The 20,979-nt window shown below is 36.3% G+C and overlaps 1 protein-coding gene across 2 annotated transcripts in view; it reads right to left on the bottom strand.

Moving 5' to 3' along the window:
* The window catches only part of PLCE1 (phospholipase C epsilon 1), a 166,845-nt gene that overhangs the window by 61,704 nt on the left and 84,162 nt on the right, over nucleotides 1-20,979 (bottom strand). For both annotated transcript variants that reach the window (XR_009959019.1, XM_062580694.1), the window contains exon 4: nucleotides 746-1,062. Coding sequence is in view for 1 of the 2 variants with exons in the window: in XM_062580694.1 (XP_062436678.1) it covers nucleotides 746-1,062 (317 nt within the window). In the remaining variant the exon portion in view is untranslated. The remainder of the gene's footprint in view (nucleotides 1-745; nucleotides 1,063-20,979) is intronic.

Raw genomic sequence — 20,979 nt, 5'->3', positions numbered from 1 at the left:
TTATAAATTTGAGAACCATATTGTACATGGTTTACACACACACACAAAAAAGGGGAAGAAAGAAATCGTTCCATTTTTCTGTAGCTGAAACCTGAGGTCTTTATTGGTTTTTGTTTGTTTGTTTGTTTGTTTTTTAATGTTCAATTCTTCCTTGATCAATTTTCTGTTAAACTCATTAGGAGATCACGTGAGTAAAAATTAAGGAAAATCTTACAAAAACCTCAGGATTTGACTGATGGAAATACATCCTGCCAAATGACACTTCTTGTATAACAACATTCAAGAAGCACAAAGTGATTAAATAAATACATAAACAGTCCGGATTAGTTATATTATACAGAAACTTCTAGCTAGTAACGCTTCTGTGCTGACTCCTAAGAGCATGCTTAGTCTATAAAACCTAAAGCAAAAAAAGAAACCTTCATTTCCTGAACAAAAAAATGACTGAAAGTATACTCTATACTATCAATAAAAATATGAAGAAATACAATTTTCTTCTTCCTGTTTACTTTGCAATGTGCAAGAAAAACTTAGGTTGCAAATTTCCAAACTCACTGAGCAAATCCACCACACAACTCTCATTAAACTCTGTGTCAAAAATTCAAGAAGTTATTTAGCTAAGTCCCTCAGTCATCATAGTGTTTAGAGTTAAATTCTGCTTTCAGAGATAAAGAAAATATCTAACCTGCAAATTGCATCAAATAGCTAATAATCTTCAAAAAAGTAAATAAATGTTTTGTCTCACCTCATTAAATCTTGTCACAAGATCTTCTACAGCATTATGTTCATCATTCTGAGAAGAAAGAATAGTAGCAGATATGGAAGCTTGAATACTCGGAAGCTTGCTTTGACATTCAGCGTTACCCAAGTCCCTGGTTAAAAAGCAGAGGTAGTCAATAGGTAGGACTTTCCGGTACAGCTCCTGCTCCTGCTCGGTCAGTATGCTGGCAACCTCCTCTGGGAACTGAATGAGGTGCTGTAGTTCAATCAGCTCTTTACTGATACCAGCCACATTGGAAGGAAGGACACTGGAACCAGCCATAGATGTACACACCTGACGTTCTAAAATGAAACAAATAAAAAATTTATTAGGCTTCTCCTTTAACCCATGGACTGGGCTATGCAAAATTAAGACAATTTCTTTTTTGTTCTTTTGTACTGTTTATTCACTTATCCAGCAGTACAGTATTTCATACTTATTTTGTATTTCAAAATCAAATACCTTCTTTCAGTTGGGAACTTTCCACATACGTCCATAAAACAACATCTGTTATTAGTTATGTAGCTGGTAACTGGGGCTTTTGAGACTGTTAAGCTACCCAGCAAAAAGTGCTGGCTCCTTGACTTTTCCGAACACCTGCTTTAACCACCAGTCTTGTTATAACCCTGAATAAAATGATCTTTTGGGCAGGATGTTAACTCAGTCTCCATGTAGAATCCATGGTGCAAAAGAGTTTGCGACCTTGATTGGGCCATCAGGACTCTACTGCCACAAAAAGTTATGTATAATGAGCAAGAAAAGATTGCTAGACTGTAAGATTCATCTGAGCTCACTGCATTTTGAAAATAAATATCCAAAGATACAAAATATTTTCCATTCCTCTGGGAAAATGCATATATTTGGAAATATACATGTTTTATCCATTATTACAAAAGAGATTCAGGGTAGTTTTGTAATATCCTAGCAGGATATCCCTTGAAAACTTAAACTTTTCCTAAGAAGGAAGAAGCCAAGCTTTGTAAGACCATGTGGGAAGCCTGAAATATCAACACAATGATTCCAAAATAGTGAGTATGAGTCTTCTGACTAGATAAGTTTAGAATGGGTACTGTGAACAATAATTTTACAAGAATATAAACATTCACAGTAGTGTATTTTGTACTCTTCTCCTTTCCCAGGAAAAGGAGCTTGTACACACACATACACTTTTCTTCACAAAATATCTTTGGAGTTCTTTGTACACATAACGGAGTTGCACTCCAGACCTATCTTTCATTTCATTTTTTTTTTCCTATCGAACTCTCATTTCATACAGTGGGCAAATATCCTTTCTAGTCTCTAGAAAAAAACAAGTTCATTATGACTGATTCATTCAATTATAACAAGCAAAAAATATGCTACATGAGGTTTCCCTTGTTATATTCCTTATATGCAAACTCTATTATCAATTAGTGGGAAGTTAAAAAGACTGAAAATTACCTTTTCTTAATATATTCCATTAAAAGTCAAAACATAAATTTCAGAAGCTCTAAATAAAGCTATTAGGCTTTAAGAGGAACTGTTAACAGAAGCGCCTGAGATTATATAAAAGGCTTCCGAAAGAGAAAAGGAATAATATGTTTTCCGTGACTCAAGTAGCTAGAAAAAAAGTGAAGGACTTATCTTGCAACACACAATATTTGGGTTACATAGTAGGGAACAGGTGCAACTTCAAGGACAGTGAAATACTGCTATGTATTATCTGCAGATATCAAGAAATCTCTATCACTGAAACGCTTTTAAGAAAGATTACAGAAAAGATCAGTTAAGAATAAAATAAAATCAATAAACTGATTTTAGGCAATAGGTGAAACGCAATGAGTTTTTGGGCTTCCTTCCAGTCTTGTTTCCAATTTCCAATTCCAATTGGAATTCCAGTTCTGTTTTCAGTTTGTGTTGAACAGTTCTGAAAGGTTCAGAGGTTGGGTAAGAAAAAGTTTTCAGAAGTCGATTTGGAGTGCTTTTGACTTTAAAACAAAACATAAGCATATGCCAAAATAAAAACAATATGAAACACAACGTTTATTTTATATTACAGGTGTGGTGCTTAATGTTGTTTGCACAATGCTTTGCATATATAGGCAAAATTGCTACTATCGCAACCAGTATAAGTTCAGAAAAAAAGTAGAAAGAGGATATGGAACACACGACACAAACATCCACTACCACTCATTTGCTTCCTAGGATTTACAGTGCCTCACTGACCTGCATGACAGAACAGTTCAGTCAAGCACTTCACTGCGACATACAAGGAGCTCTATCAGCAAGGAGAAGACAGGAAAAGCACAGCCTGTCTCCAGCCCCATCACACCTTGCGGCTGAAATAGAAGGTGCTCAGGGCATGCCTACACCAGCATTTTACTTTGGACCAGGAATGTACTTTTGAAACAAATCTCCCAAACGTCCCCGCTTACAGTGCTTTAGTTCACAGTCTTAAGAGTACACAACAGGATCCCTTTCACACAAAAGGGCAACAGAAGATGTGCTCCAGGAGAGCAGCTAGTGTATTATGACCACTGATGAGCTTCAGCCCTTAGCAGCATTCTAGCTCTGGAGGGGACACTGAGGTCAGAAGCAGCAGCACAGAGGGACCAGAGAGTGCAGGACGTACTTGGCTGCCCGAGGTCATGGAAAGCAGGGGACAAAGCACCAAGTAGCATGGGTGACACAATACCACAGAAATACTGATACTTTGCAAATTCAGTATTATTTGGTAATTACAGTTATAATCATCTGATTATTATGTATTAATATAGAAGGAAAGGAAGGTATAACTCTTAATGAAGTGTCAAGTCAAGTAGTGGTTGATAGAAGAAAGTTAAAAATATGCGGGAAGATGAGCTCTTCTCTGACAACTGATTCCCAGTCAGATTTAGGGATGCTGGTCAAGGAATTCTGAAGACTTTACCGTCTCCATTATAGTAACTACAAAAGTTATCCACATTCAAACTTTTGACAGGCCCACATTTCATGCTTGTCTAAGAATTTCAGTTTTTCATACACACCTGAATGAACTGGCAAAAACTGACACTGAATTCACAACAGGCTCAAACACTGTTTGTAATCCTACTGGACTTCACTTTGCCTAAGCGTAGTTAGTCTTCAGACTCCACTGCTGCAGTCTCTTATATCTAAGAACAAGGTCCAACACACTGAAACAACTAGAGATAACAGGGTTGCTCCACAGTGTATCTGCTGACTACCAGAGAGGAACAGAGGAGAGGAACTTCGTGAAGTTCAGCAAGGGCAAGTGCAAGGTGCTGCACCTAGGGAGGAACAACCCTGGGCACCAGTACAGGCTGGAGGCTGACCTGCTGGAAAGCAGCTCTGTAAAGGACCTAGGAGTCCTGGTGGAAAAGAAGTTAACCATGACCCAGCAATGTGCCCTTACGGCCAAGAAGGCCAATGGTCTCCTGGGGTGCATTAGGAAGACTGTCGCCAGCAGGCTGAGGGAGGTGATCCAAAGCCACATCTGGAGTACAGTGCCCAGTTCTGGGCTCCCCAGTACGAGAGAGACATGGAACTACAGAGAGAGGCCAGCATAGAGCTACGAAGATGATTTGGGGACTGGAGCATTCCTGTAATGAGGAAAGACTGTGAGAGCTGGGCCTGTTCAGCCTGGAGAAGAGAAGACAGAGAGGGGATCTTATCAATGTCTACAAATACCTTATGGGAAGGTGTCAAGAGGATGAGGCCAGACTCTTCAGCAGTGTCAACAATATGGCAAGAGGCTTTGGGCACAAAGTGAAACACAGGAAGTTCCATCTGAATATGAGGAAAAACTTCTTTACTGAGAGAGTGACAAGAACACTGGAGTAGGTTGCCCAGAGAGGTTGTAGAGTCTCCTTCTCTGGAGATGTTCAAAACCCACTGGACACAATCCTGTGCAATGTGCTCTAGGTGACCCTGCTTGAGCGGGGGGTGGACTAGATGATCTCCAGAGGCCCCTTCCAACCTTGACCATTCTGTGATTCAGAGACTAACAGAAATGTATCATTTGAATTTCATTTCACTATATTGGTCACCCACTGAATAAAGCTCAGTGAAAGGCTAATGCAGTTATTTTCAAAGCTCTTAATGAAACTACCTGACAGAGATCCTCATCTTCCATAACAAAGATTTTACAAATCAGGTTCATTCTCAAGAGAAAAGTCTTTTTAAAGAAGCTAAGCCAGTGTTTCAGAGGCTAAAGAAAATCTGATACCATTCTTACTGTATTTGTAAAGAACAGACAAAATAAATAAAACTGTTTCTGATTCAAAAACTGAATTTCAGATTCGCATTTCTAAACTCTTAAACTTGTTAAACTGAAAGAACTACAAAAATGTCTTTTAAGTGTAATAATCCATAGAGCAAGATGCTGCAAGAGTGCAGCTGACATTCAATAAGAGCAGCACAGGCCAAACAGAACTAAAAAGGCTTACAGCCCATGGCTAAAATCTGGATATAACTGCTAAAGAAGACGAAATCTTTCTTCTTTTTTGTTGACTGTTTTTATACCTATAATTTTTTTTCATTCAAAATTCACATCTTTGAATGCCCTGATTGTTGATACATTTTACCTCTCTGGATTCTGATTTTTCTTTTTAACCTTTCCTACTCCCCAGCTATCTATGTTCTATAACAGATAATTCAGATTCTTCATTCTCAACTTCACCACCCTCCGTGATTTACACTCTGCACAGAAGTCTCCTCCTACTTCTTTGTTCTTCTCTCTCTCATTTTTTAAATTGCCTTTACTAACCCAGTCCTTTTTCTGGACTATCTCCTTGTTTCTTATGCCAGATTTGATTCTGATTCTTACCATTTTTCATGTCAGGAACCAATCTTCACTTCTCTGCTAATTTCTTCTCTAACGCTTCCTAACTAGTCTCACCTGTAGGTCTCTAGCTCTGTGTTGTTTGACAGTTTATGTTCTTCAAGAAATAGATTGCATCTTTCTGTCCTTCAAAAAAAGACTAGTTCTTCAGAATAACTTGTCAAATGGAGCTCCTTTCAGGCTCAAACTAGAATGGATTTTGTTGTTAGAGATACAGTCCCACCTAATCACTAAAATCAGCAGCTGCTGCAGTAAATTGTTTTATTCATTTGCACTCTAAGATACCAAGTTAATGCTAGAACTACTAAAAGAGAATGAGAAGGTCTTTGACTATTCATATGCAAGTTTTTCAGTGCTGGAATAGATAGTTTTGTACTCCTTTTGATAAACAGCCAAAGAAGATAATCTTTTAAATAGCAAGTACTGCTTCTATTAATCAACTCAAGATAACCTCTGCCAAGCTTTAGACTCATGGGTAGACTTAATCTCTGCTGATATATATGGGAACAAAAACATATCATCCTTTCTTTTCTACTAAAAGAATAATCTATTTAAGAATGTGAGAAAAATACAGAATGTCTGCTTAGGATATTCTTCAGCCTAGGCTTGTCATAAAGTCCTGAAAAACATTCACTTATTCAGTGATTGGTTTTGATTTAAAACTTTCTGCAAGAAGATCAACAGATTATCTTCAGATTAACTCAACTTTTCTTACCACAATACTTAAAATTTCCGTACATCTTGTACATGTACAAGCTTACTAAAAGACATATTGAAATATATGTGTGCATGTGTATGAGTTTATGCACATTCAAACAGAAGTTTTAAACCTTGAAAACCTAGATATTTCACTGATGGTTTTTCCTCTATTGAAATTACTATATTTGTGTTGATATATTAGCAGGGAATTTAGGGAGTTCACGTTAAAGAAAAATGCAAAGATACTTCCATAAAAAAAAAATACAAAAAATATCACTATAATGCTAGTGTTAACTATCTGTAATCATTCATAATTTTTTTCCACATTGCTACCAAATACTTCCTAAAAATAAAAGCAAATTATCTGGTAATTTATTATATTACTTGTAAAGTTAAAATTAAAAGCTGCTTATTTATGAAATTTTATTTCATCATTCTCACAGACAACTTATTACTGTATAGTATCTTATAAATGTTATTTATGAAATTTTATTTCATCATTCCCATAGACAACTTATTACTGTATAGTATCTTATAAATGCTGGGCTACTGTCATCAGTTTTCTAGAACAAAAAATCCAGGACTAGTTTTGAACAATGCATTTTCTAAGTGGAATCTGTACAAAGACAGAAGAAAAATAAATACAGCCCTTATTGTAATCATACCAATGTCAAAAGTACTAATCCTACTTAAAATTACAGTTTCCAACCCTGTAATTTGTACTTTGACTAAATCACATCAATTTCCATGTGAAATCCAACAAAGGACAGACAGTGGTACAGACCTGTTTCCATCCAAACTCAAAAACAAAAATTCTTAAATTTGATATTTGTAGAAATGTGCTGTGCATAGTCACGAGAGGGTATGCCTAGAGGAAAAATGTGAAAAGAGTAAACCTGCCATAAAAATAGAAATTGATTTTCAACAAGGTAGACTAATTTTCAAACAAGATTATACGACGTGTGTCTTAGCTTTATTACCTACGTTGCTTTTCTTTCTAAACTCACTTTCGCAAAAAAGTATTCTCTCTATATCTTCAGTAATTAGAAATTGAAAACAATAAAACAATGTGAAATTTATAATCTCTTAAAAGTGCTTGCTCACTAGAAGGCTGCTGGGGGAATATCCTGTGATTAGGACAAACTGTGTGTTCTAAAGCGAAAAAGAGATTTCAGTAGGTTGAAGAAAAAAAGTAATTATTCATCCTATTACAACACCTTGTAACTGATACCCTTTCCCTTTTTAATGACAGACTTTGCTTCCATGAGATTATATTCACGTGACTGACTCCAAATCCTTAGATGGTTATTCCCCTCAGATGGCATCAAGATGTAACATGTAACATAAACATCAAATTCATTTAAAAAACAATTCCCATGGCATCACTTAACATATTGTAATAAATGGGACATCGTAATCAAAGCCTTTTTAACAAGCTATGTTACAGACATCATCCAAACTGTTGATATGGTTTAATGCATGCATTCTGATTGCTATGAAAAAACAAAAGCAGACTATGGCAAAATCAAAAAAGCCAAAGGGGAGAAAGTGTCAGTAAAGATAATACAGAAATGTTCTGTTCAGAAAAGAGGAAACATAATCAAACACTTGCATTTGTAATGTGTGACAGTATGTGAACAGGAGCTTTAGACAGAGATCAGCATAACCAGGATCGCTTTTTTTTTTTTTTTTTTTTTTTTTTTTTGCTGTCCCCGGGATGTGACATCTCAGTACCATCCTACCCAAACCAATAATCTTTATGTTAATTTCCTGTTCCTTTTCTGTATAATTAAAAACATCCCCCTCTCTATTTTAATAACATGAGTTCACTGTTATCAATTTTGACTGCAAACAACTGACTTCATTATTAAAGGATATTAAACTCAGCTGGAAGCTTGCCAAAGAACAGGATCAAATTCAAGTTTAATTTCACTGTGGAAACAACTGAAATTAGTAGATCTTGTTTCTTCTTCAAACTTACTTATTACTAAAATAATCAAAGACTCAGAAGACCAACATGTTTTTTCTCCATATCCCTAAATCTGGAAATCTGAGTTATCTTTTACAACTGTGTATCAGCGTCCATTATAAATTATTAGAAGGGGAGCTCTGAAACAGGAGTTTAGTCTGACCTGCCAATCAGTAAGATGATACTCTGAGCAAAGGGAGATTCTCAGATTAGGATTTAAAGGAAAGTAAATGAATTTAACCAGGATCTGTAGAAAGAAATAATATCTTAATTTTTAGACGAAGTAATATTACCTATACCGTGCGGGTGTACAAGACCTTTTCAGGTTTGGAATAGAAACAGCAAACTTCACAGCTAGTCTGAGGATACCTGTACTGAGATTAATTTTATCGTGGTAACAAGACAGCTGGAGAAGATGTTTTGCTGTGGTACAGCAGCAGGGAGTGATCACAACGGACCAGGTAAAAAGGACATTAGCTCCTATAGTACAAAGGAGAAAAGACAAAGGTAAAAATAACCTCTAGAACACAGAGTTTTGCTGTGAATCAGGTATTAGGAAACTATAAAGCACATATATCTCCATGCAGGCTAAGATTTTATTGTTGAATAGAGTTATGAAACCTCTGCAGAGGATTGACAAAAGGCAGCAATCACGTTGAAGTATAATTGAATTAAATTACAATTATATACCACAAAATACTGACTCATGAACTGACCAGCATAGTGTATTTTAGCAGGCAGAAAAATATGGAGTGCTTGTAACCATGACATTAAATTACAAACAAATACTCATTCTTAAATCATTACTTGCTTTAGGAAATGGCAAAGGGTTCAGTTTTAAAAACTAGACTCTGTACTGTGTTCTCTTCTTACATCTTTTGCAATTATATCATCAGTCAAACAAAATTCTGACAAAAAAAATAAGAAGAATTCTATAATAAGAGAGATAGGCTGCCTTTATCACTTCTGACTTAAAACAAATTTGACTAAACAAATGATGTACATAGCATGATTTGAGTAGGTCAAAGAAAACAGGCATTTTCCTCAACCATAAAAGGTGGGCATAACCAATCTTACAGGGTAAAACCTATGCACACAGAAACATCAATTAAAATTTTAAAGTTGGGTTAAAGAAAAACAACATCAAGGCTTTATTATTATATTAACTTTAAATTAACCATTATGTAGGAATCCTCTTTTTTTTTTTGCTGTCCCTGGGATGTGACATCCTTAAGTTTTTCAGAAGTTGCAGAGCAACAACTATAGCAAGCCTGAGTTGCTAAATTTCTAGTTTAATAAAAGACCTCCCAAACACTCCGAAGAGAGCACATACAACTATGCAACACTCTATCACAAGCATCATCTTTCAATAATGTCAGTAAACTCATTAATAAAATTTCTAAGTTAGAATTTTCCTGATGTAATATCATCTAATCAGTGAGAGTGAAAAATTTCTTAAATAGGTGACTTTAAAAATTTTTTATAAATTGTTTTTATAGACTACTCCTAAGTAGAGTGGTAGCAATTATTCTGAAACCATTTTAAAATTTAAATTCTATGTTCTTTCAATCAGTTTTTAATTTAAAATATAATTTACACTTATGCAACTAGACCTTCACTTTCTTTCCATTTTTAAGCTGTTACATTTTATACTTTTAAAATACTTCTTAGTTTCCCAGATGTTACCAGTTTCACATTTGCAAAAATAGTTTTCTATATTTGCACTTCATAATTAAAAGCTGATCTATGACAAGAAAGACAACATCCATAAATTGTTATAATTCTTAATCCAAAATACAGAAATAGACAGTTACCTTTGCAAATTTGCTTCTAGTATATTTAAGTTCACCTTGCAAGAATGCTAGAATTACTAAGCTAGGTTGTAATCCTTCAATAGATCCCACAATTTGAAGAAGATGGGATGTGTGCTTCTCAGAGAAGATCCAAGCCAAACACTCCAACAAGGCAACAAGTCTTTTGAATATGAAGTTCTTACCCGTAAGTAAAATCCATTTAAATTGTGTTTGTGCTTGGATTCAGAAGATCCTGGCAATAACCTTACAAATTGACATAATATACAGAGGAGTTTAGATTGAAGTATATCATCACAATGTATCTTCATTACATCTGAGACTGCAGTGTTTGCTTCCAATCACCCAGAGTGTACAGCTGCGCATTACCTTGTGTAACTGCATCCACACTGCTGTCCAGATTTCTGCCAAGTGTATCTGTGGACTTTTATCACTCCATCAGCCTGAGTCATTCAAAAAATATTTTGCACGTACAAAAGAAGAATTTATCTCTTCATTTCTGAATTACCACGTACTGCCAATACATTTAACCAACCATTTCCAATCCCATATGCTGTTTGGTTGGTACTGGCTGGAGCTGATAGAAACAATCACAGACCTGTTCTTAATAAGGAAATGAGTTGTTACTACTTCTGGCTGTATTCTCATTGGAAAAAAGTTGCAGATAGAGGCATTTTAACAGCAACTGCAAATCTACAAATATGGTAGCAGATCTCCAAGCAAGATTTATCCCATTTAGTGTTAACACGGTTGACAGGATTCCCTATATTCTTCCCAGTTCAGGATATGAAGCAGAGTGCTGAGACTGAAGACACAAGATGAGTAGCAATGCCTCCGCCATTTCTGCACGACGATCAGTGTGATATTGTGACTTAACCCCAGCCAGTATACATGTCCACTGTGCCCAAAATAATAGATTTTGAAGGTACTGCCTTAACAAATGACCCTGGGGCTATCACTGAAGCAAATGGATATTTCAGCTATAAAGGGCACTTAGTGTTATGCAAGGTTTGGCTGAACACAATGGCATGTTCATAAACATTAAGGAGAGATGAATTCAGCACAGTGTGTATTGCCAAAAGTCTGAAGAGATCCACCATCTACGTGTTTAGTCAGAAGGGAACCTTACTGCTTCAGTCTACGTGCTTGGCAATGTGCCACTAGGGCCCTGCTATTTTGGGGGACCGTCACCTATTGCCATAGCTTATGAAACTATATCCTGATTTCAGGACACTTGCCAGAAGAAGGTTTAATTATAAATTTGGCAGATGGCCAATGACTGTGAAATTGACTAGCTGAAAATCAGACTCTACATGCTGTTTGAGATCAGTATAGTACCCGTGTTACTGCGGCATCCTGCACCATCCATTGTACAAAAGCAAACTTAAAACTGTATTACTTCAGAGGCTTCTAGGCAACAGAAAGTGCAAGTATCATCACGGGGTCTGCTCGAAGTGATCAAGGGAGACCACAGATGACTTGTGAATCTACATCTTTATATCACAGCGTAACAGATAAACAGAAATGTAAAGATGTTAAGAGGTAACATAATGGTATGTGGAGCCCTAATACGCTGACTGTATTCATAGTTACTTTCATACAGGTCTAAGATATTTTGAAATTTTAACACAAGATTTGATTTCAATTTCCTTAATCCTTCTTTAAAAGTACCCATATATTAATACACTCTTCAACCAAATCAATTCATTATCCAACAACATCAAAATTACTTAGTAACATTTGACAATTACTACAGCCTGCAAGATGTTTCTTGTACAAAATTAGGCAGCAAAGTGCAAGCTATTGATCTTGCTGGTTGTGGAAGGAGTTGTCCAAAGTGCATCTATTCTCCTGATGCAGATGGTCTCAGCAGAAGAACATGAACAGGATACATTCACCCACTCCACATGACAGAGCAGTTCGCTATCCACATGACCTCTGAACATTTATCATCACGATGAGCCTGTAGCACCTAGATGAAGCCTGAACTAATGTAAGAGCAAGCAGCTGAAGCCTTCAAGTTAACAGAGGTTAATAGCCATCCAAACCGTTCAGCTGTTCTTTCTGCTGCTCTCAAGTCTTGCTCTTTCACCCGCACACATACATACATACCATTGCATTCACATTCTTTCTTCTTTATTGGCTTCTTCCATTTCCTAGTATTTATTTTCCCTTTGGTTGTCCAGGTACTTATACCATGTGCACCCAAGACTGCCATCCACGGCACAGAGGAGATCGCTCTAGAACAATTCACTGCTGGTTCAAGATCCCTTCCTATGCTTCACTGTCTACCTCAATCTAGTTGTGAGGAAACATCCTGCTATCCACAAAGGACATCGCACTGTTTCTGCCCATGTGAAAAGGAAAGAAATCCCCTTTTAAATTCAATGTCATGACAACCCACAACTTGACATACCTTCATTTCAATTCTACCTATTCCAAAGCAACTTCCAGCCAGATTCAAAATACAACCTTACTGTGGCAAAGATTTCAGACTGCACTAACTTGAAATAAACATTTTTGAAGGAGCTTTGAGGCCTAGATGGAAAATTAGAGAACTTAAATCCCTCATCAGACAATGTATAGAATTTTAATTTTATTTTAGACCAATAGACTCCCCAGCAATATTACCATATTGTACATCCCCAACTTAAAGAAAGATGAGGAATTACATCTGTTTATGAGCAAAGCAGATCATATCCTGAGAGCATACTAAATAATGGCAAGGACAATAAGCTTCAACAGCAGCTGATGGAAGTCTGAGTTCTTCCTCTATGAAAAATTCTCAAGCAGTGCCAGCCAGGAGACAACAGAGCAGTAAGATGCTAAACAACAGGAAAAGGCTGGCTGACAGTTTCAATTGGTTCCTAACTTTCTCATTCTTCCATCAGCGTACAAACAGAAAACACAAGGAAGCCATATATTCCTGTCTGGAAAAGCTATTTTCCTTCAACATTTGCTCTGCGAAACTCACAATTCACGCTGTCTGGGGCACTATTTGAATGGTAGTAACAAAGTAATCCTGTAGCAATCTTAGTGAAATGGGTTATAAAAACAAGCAGTATATGCTGAAATACAGATTCATGTTTTGCTAGACGTTAATGTTCCAACAAATAAATGTCCTGCAACTTCATTTAAAACTTAATAAAAATGAAACGTGAGTTGTATGTTGAAACACCTTTTCAATATTAAAAATGAAGTTATTCTACTACAAATTAGTGAGAGCAAGGGAAAAGTTAAGCAAAAAATAATCTGAGTATACGTATACACCTATGAAGAACAAGGAGGTTAAAGAGACCGCGTATATGTAAGCTAGGTACTCACTGAAGTGGAGGCTCATGAACTTCATTTTTAGTATTTTTTTGCATCAGACATTTTAAAAATGTAAAAGAATATACCAATTGTAGTTGTGATGTAATATTGTAATGTAAACACATAATGTAAATAATAGGAAAACTACCATAACGAACATTGTCAATGTTTCAAAGCCTCACCTGTTATAAATTCCCTTGATTTAAATCATTTCTTTCTAGCATAAGGGTACTGTTCTTTCACATCCGCAATCCTTGCATTTATGCTAATGACCTGCTGCAGTTTGTTCTTCAGCTGCACAACTTTTACAGATTATCACAAGCATAACCCCGAACTGTATTCTTGGCTTTCATACTTTCAGAAGCTTATTTTGTAACAAACAGCACCTTCCTTCCTTAGTATGGTCTCACCCTGAAAGTTAAATTACACGTGGCAACAGACCCATCCGGGATATCATGAAAGAGGAATGTCTTGTTCATTATTCATCTTGTTCAGTGCCCCAGAATCGCACAGAATAGGAATACCTAAACTTAAAGATCAATTTCAGTGAAAATTATTTCATTGTGGCAAACAATAATTAAGAGAGTCCTTTAAGATAAAAATAATGATGATAATACTTCAGTGTCATACTGACTGAAGCAAATAGCAAAACTGTCATTGACTTCAGTGGTACAAGATGATGACCAAATACCAACCTGAGAAAATAATTTTAAGGACAGTTATATCAAGGAGTAACACTAGAATTAATTAAGAGTTGGTAAATGTACTGCCTTTGTAAATAATGAATCTTGCCTTTTGAAATCTAGTATAAAAGATAATCCTGTATGTGAAACATGCTACTGGAGTTTCCACAGAAGCCAAAGGAGGCAAATCTACTGCATAAGGTATTTCAGTTGTTACTGTTGATTGGAATAGAATGAATCCAAGTTGCACCCAGTAAAAACAGCAACACTTGATTAAATGTTCCTGATTTAAGCCCTGAAGCTTAGCAATGAAAGAATTTTGAAGGAATGCAGTACACTTGAAAAAGGTTTGATCAATTCAAAGGTTTCATCCTTCTAGCTTGCTTTCAGCAACTATCTAAACAGAATCCAACAATAACACTTTTGTTTTGAGACCAATCCTCTACACAATTACCTCACAGAAAAGGACAGAGAATAGATTCACTGACAAAATACACTGTTGGTCACGTACTGGTGCTCAAAAACAATACTTGTAAACAATCTGCTAAGGAACCTTGCTCAATTTTCTGTATTACACTTTGTCCAATAAAAATTCAAATCATTATCCCCATAACTGCTACACGTAGCAGAAAAACTTTAATCTATACCTCAACACTTAGTTGTTACTTTACTGTTTGCTCTGTTTCATGATGAGAATATTTTTTTAGAGAGGAGAACTATTTTACAGTGTATCAACTGTAACTTAATTTGACATCTAAGATTTTTAGATGTCAAATTTAAAGAAAAACCAGGAAATAGATATATTTAAACAAAAATATAAATAAATTTAATATATGGAAAGGAATGCCATGAAACACAACAGAAAAGGCAGCACAGTGTACTAAGGTATCAGTCAAAGAAGTATTAGAGTATATCTAAATTGTTGTGAAAATAATTTTACATTACTCATGCCATGTGCAGCAGGAATCATAGAATCAGTAAGGTTGGAAGGGACCTCTGGAGATCATCTAGTCCAACCTCACTGCTCAGCAGGGTCACCTAGAGCCTGTTACACAGGGTTGCATCCAGGTGGGCCTTCAAGATCTCCTGGGAAGGAGACTCCACAACCTCTCTGGGCAGCCTGTGCCAGGGCTCCGTCACTCTCACAGTGAAGAAATTCCCCCTCACGTTCAAGCAGAACTGCCTGTGCTTCAATTTCTGCCCATTGCCTCTTGTCCTGTCACACGGGGCAACTGAAGAGAGTTTGGCCCCATCCCCTTGACACCCTCCCTTCAGGTACTTAGACACATTGATAAAATCCCCCCCTCAGGCTTCTCTTCCCCAGGCTGAAGAGGCCCAGCTCTCGCAGCCGTTCCTCATAGGGCAGGTGCTCCAGCCCTCTATTCCAAGAACAATATAGTCTTTCAGCTGCTGTTATAAACTAAACAAAGAGTTCATAAGAACAATGAATCCTGTGCTGCTATAAAGAATTATTTCTTACAATGCACAATGAGGAAAATATGGGAAGACTCTCTCATACAAAAGCAAACAAATGAACCTGACACATACATATAAGCAAAATGCCAAAAAATGGAGAGGACTGATGAACAGTGTGAAAGGGCAAAGATACTACTCTTAAGTAAGAACTAACAATCATTCAGCATTTGCACTTCATTGTTAAAGAAAGAGCATACAAGTATTTTATCAAAGATTAAAAGAATATTCACTGGAACTGGTCAGGAAGATGGAGGAGGGGACATTTTAGATGCTACAAGTGAACATAAACTTACTTGACAAGAAAACCTCCACAGACTTCAGTCTTATATAGTGACCCAATAAGCTGATCACAGCCACAATATTCCTAGGAAAGCTGGGCAGCAGAGGAGCAGCTCTTCTCACACATCCTAGCATGGGCTGTTAACGGTGACCAGCAACCTAATCCCCACTACCCCCACAACTCCAGAGCTATGCTGCCTCAGGTTTAATTTCTGCCTTCACAATGTCATTTTGTCCATGTCCTACCTGCAAAACACACAGAAGCAAAACCAGAGACCATGTCAGTGCTGGGATCCTTCCATTTATTCCTAGGTAAGCACAGATCAAATTTTTAAAATTTGGATTAAAAGAAATTAAGGCTGGATATACACTTTTTACCCTTTTTTTCCCCCGAAGTTGGAGTTAATTATGAACTATCTTCACAGCTAGAGTTAATGCAGTTATAAGCTACTGTAAAAGCAATTTTGAATTATACAAGTACAGTCTCAATGAGGTAAGCGTGCTTATCTTAAAGGACTACATTTGGAGGAATTAAAAAGATACTTTGAGTTTAAAATGATTTTAACAACTGACATTTACTGGCTGAGAAGGAGAGGTATAATGAAAACAAAAAAGGATATAAAGTGAAAGCAAAATCAGAAATACATTTTACTCTTCCTCTAAGAAATACTGTATCATGGGCTAAATTCCACAAGTATTCTCAGGTCAAAAAGTCTGTAATTACTTTACTGTAACTTTTTAAAATTTTCTTGTCATGTAACATGTTTATTCCACACATATTCTGCACTAGCAAAGATGCAAGTAGTTGGAAATGCACAGAGATGAAAGCTGAGGGAACCCTGAAGAGCATCTGCCAGTCTAGCAGCCAAAGGGAGCTTGCCAGCATCTCACATATATATAACTACAACATGCAACATGAAAAGGGATCAGTGAAGGAAAAGAACAGGCGTCATTCCTAATAAAAGTTTATTGTTTATTTTGGGGGTTTATGTTCTCTCCCTCCTCCTCCCCCCTTGAGGAGGCTGCTTTTCCCAGCTCACTGGTGAATATGTAATGCTTATTAAAACTAGATTATTGTAAATTTATAAAGCATGTCCAGGTAGGGTTTTTCCTGTAGGATTAAACCATAACCCAGGAATCCAGCCTGCAAAAGGGTAACCACGTAACTACAGAGGACTACGATCTGTTTTTTACCATAGTGTTGCTTCTGAAGGGAAATGATCAAGCTCTTTTGCTTATGCAGATTACTTCTCTCTTTAACTTGGGAAAAGTAGAGCCAGTCTCTCTGTCTAGAATAGCATGTTTCTTCCTGTCCCATGTTTCTTCCAAAGGTGCAATTTCAATGCAAGTTTCCAGTGTGCTAGAATAACAATTGGTAAAGACCAACTGCTGTAGTTGAATTTACTAAGTAAAGAACACGACTGCTTAGAGCCCACACAAATTAAAGAAGCTTTTAAATAATTTCTTCATTACAGAATGCAATTTTCAAATTTTAAAAGGTGTCTTTTAATGTGAACATCTAATTACATCAATTACCAGAAAACTTGCAAATGATTTTTAACAGTGGGCATTCTTAGCAAGTTAGGTTTGCCATGTGAGGAGGATGATGGGAAGCTAAAGGAAATTCATACACTATTTTTATAAAAGATTAACATGCTTTCACAACTTCCCATGATAGTAAGTCATGCCTGTGATGTTATAAAAGTATTATGTCATGCCAGGATTTCTTTTAAGAAAGTACTGCCACTATCCAGCTATTCTTAGCAAGCCTTGTGGAATCACAAAGACTGCGCCAGTTTAGTTTAAAAGACACCGGAAGGCACTTTAAAGGGAAAAAGAGAAATAAAATTCTCTTGTGAGAAACAAAACTTGTGTTCTGATCAGGTCAATATAACTTAGCAGTCCACTGAGCCCATCCACTGAGAGACACAACATATTAAATGCAAGGGCACTAGATTTCAATGTTTATGCCAATAATCACAGGATCTAGCTGTGAAAAGCTCCCTCTTCACGACTGGCAGAGCCATGACCGCAGAGCAGGGCAGCTGCAGCAGGGCAAGTTTGCCAGCGAGCCATGCACCTTACTGAGGGCAATCCAGAATTTAGTGCAAATTACAAAACTGAGTACAAGAAGTAGTGTAGCTGCGTTAAGGTGTAAATCATCATTAGCTAGTTACCTGTTGGGTAAAATGCAGCTAGTCAATTACTGCTAGTTGGATATTAGCTCAATAAATACACATTATATAGATGTTACTAATATCAGAGTAATGCAAGATAGCTGTTGGTCGTGAAACAGATGACAAAGAGGATAGCAGAAAGCAAATTATGATTTTAGGTAATTTAATTTAACTTAGATAAACATTTGTCAAGGATGGTTAGATGTAGTGAAATCAATCCTGATATGATACAGATGTAAGAAATAGTTCTTAAAATTTTGTTAGTTCAAATATAGAAAGATATTGCGTGAAATCCTGACTCCACTGATGTCATTGGCAATTTGGCCACCAACTGACGGTCTTTAAATTTTTCTGCTCATTTTTCTTGATAAACTAGTAAAATGGTTTTCTCATAAGTACTATCAGGAAAAAGTCAGCAAATATGCACCGTCCACGTGCAAGTAAAACTTCATAAAATATACACATGAAATGATTATAGGCAAAGGGAAAATTCATTTCTATCCAAGGTCAGCAAATGGTAGGGGATCTCTTAAATTCCATGGAAACAACTGTAAGACCTAAAATGCATCTTACTTGACATTTAAGTAGCATGCGTATGTTTCACCAGTCCAGTAGAAAAAGGTAAATTTCACTAAATGGAAAACACAGCTTACAAACAAACCGAAACACTTAAAAATTATCCACAAATATACTAGAAAGAACTAACTTAGTTTCAGTGAACGAAAAGCTCAATTTGATGTAGTTGAATATCTCACTAGATTCAAAAAAACATGTACAAGATTCTCAGCTGCTCCAGATATATACTTAAGTCCATAAGTTCACACATGCACTCAGAGAGCAGAACAAGAACCACTGATGAACTGTTTCAGTACTGCTTCAGTGATTACTTACCATTCAGATGCAATAAATTTTTTTCTTTTCTTAAGTTACTTCCAGAGCTAAATACCAGTAAGTGAAAGTGAAAGTTTATTTGCAAATTTATTAGGAAATCAGCAATAATATACACAACCTGAATCCTCTGTTGAAAGGTAAAGAATCTTTTAGTAAATGTCATAGCCTTGATCTCAAGAGAATCTAACAGATTTCCTGAAAAAATAGCATCAAATATCTTAATCTCTCAATATGCTAGTTCTTCATTTTTAAAATAAGACTAATAATTTCTAATTCTGATCTAACGGCTAGGTATACTGCAGTTCTTTTACTATTTGCTAATAATCTATTTGGTTTATGAAATTTCTAGTTACTATCAACTCAATCTATTCTGATAGTCACAGTTTAAGTAGGCTAACAGTTACAAAAGAAACTGGTATGTTGCTTGCTCAGATTTGGTGACATCCTCAGAAATTGGTTCTAGTTCTAAAGTGTGCATCTGATCTCAATGCATATTCTGGTATGCTTCATGCATTGTGCAGTCTGAGAAAGAACCTACACATCTGAGACAAAAAAGGTATGATGTAGCAAAGTGAACAGCACTCAGCACAATCACAACTGATGAGAAGTCAAAGCTGAGAATATCAGACTATTTCTATAAATGTTTTAAAAGCAACCATGTTCAGATCTCTCACACCTGAGTAACGGCAGAACGTTCTCTTGCTGATTTTGTAATCTGGAAAAAAATCTGGGAAAATTCTAGGAGATTGAAAAAACAGTAATATTGTGCCAATATTTATGAACAGGCAAGCAAATGGTCTAATATCAATGCCAGGTAACATACCGAAAAATCTTATATAGGGTCTATTTCATGAAGAATTACAGGAAAATCTAACTAATGCCAGTCTGTATACTTGCAAGCCAAACAGGTCTTCAACAGATTTCACTAGCTGATGGAATTCTACATTTGGTTGATAAAAAGATGAACATACTGCCAATAAACTTTCATAAGGAAATTTATTAGTACCACTTGACACTGACTTTTTTAAAATCAGATCAAATATAAAACTAACATAACCTACACCTTAAGTGGATTAAGAACTGGATAACTGACAGATCCGTAAATATAACTGCCACTGGAGAAACATAAAATGGAGGTTCTTATAAAAAGCCTTGACACGTATCAGTACTACTAGGTTTATCCCATTCAAAATTTTTGTCAATATATGGAAATAAAAATAAAACAACTTCTGACAAAATTTACCTATCAGACAAAGACTTATTAGGAGACATATGACGAGAACAGGGCAGTTTCCTCTTGCCAAACCAGTACTGTTCAAACACTTTTTTTTTTCTTTTAAGCTAGGCATTCTGATGTAGGAGCTATTTGGAAAGAAAAACTACAGACTGTATCAATGGAATGGAGGTCTGCTTCTCAAAGAGCTGTAGTTCTGAAAAAAAATGCCAAAGGATGCTAAAAGCAAATGTTTTTTATAAGCTTTTAGAAAGACAAAGTGGCAAGAAAGGAGGTGGCAAAAAAGAAATCTTCTGCATATATCACTGATAATACCAATAATGCTGCATCTTTTCTGTGTTTTTAAAGATACAGACAAACCACAGAACATGCAGAAGAATACCATAATGTCATCCCAAGGTTGAATAAAAAGACTTGGAGGGACAGATTTAGATCAGAAATATGTAGCTTTAGCTCAACATAGTGAGAATTGAGAGACGACTTGACTGGAATATGCATGTAAATGTCTCCAACAGGAAAAAAACACCAGTTTTTAAAGACTTCAGTCCAGCAAAAAAGGTGTAACAAGAATAAACAGTTGGTACTTGATGACAGACAAACTGGAACTAGAAATAAGTCACATCCCTTTGACTGTGTCATTGACCACTGAAAAAAGCTATGCACATGGATGATCGTTCTAAGGCATCCTCTGAAGGCTTTAAATTAACCGTGCTGTCTTTCAACTAGTGAGCTTAAAATAGAGACAACTGGGTTAAGTAAATGACCTCTTACAAAGGAAGACAGTTGATAGCTAGAGATCTCTATTACTATCAGGCTTTACAATTCCCTAAGCAGTTTTATTTTCCCAAACAATGTCCTGCTATTGCCCT

The sequence above is a fragment of the Rhea pennata genome, chromosome 7, assembly GCF_028389875.1.
Source record: "Rhea pennata isolate bPtePen1 chromosome 7, bPtePen1.pri, whole genome shotgun sequence".
Lineage (NCBI taxonomy): Eukaryota > Metazoa > Chordata > Aves > Rheiformes > Rheidae > Rhea > Rhea pennata.
The sequence above is the reverse complement of the archived record's forward strand: the minus strand, read 5'-3'. Positions and strand labels throughout refer to the sequence as shown.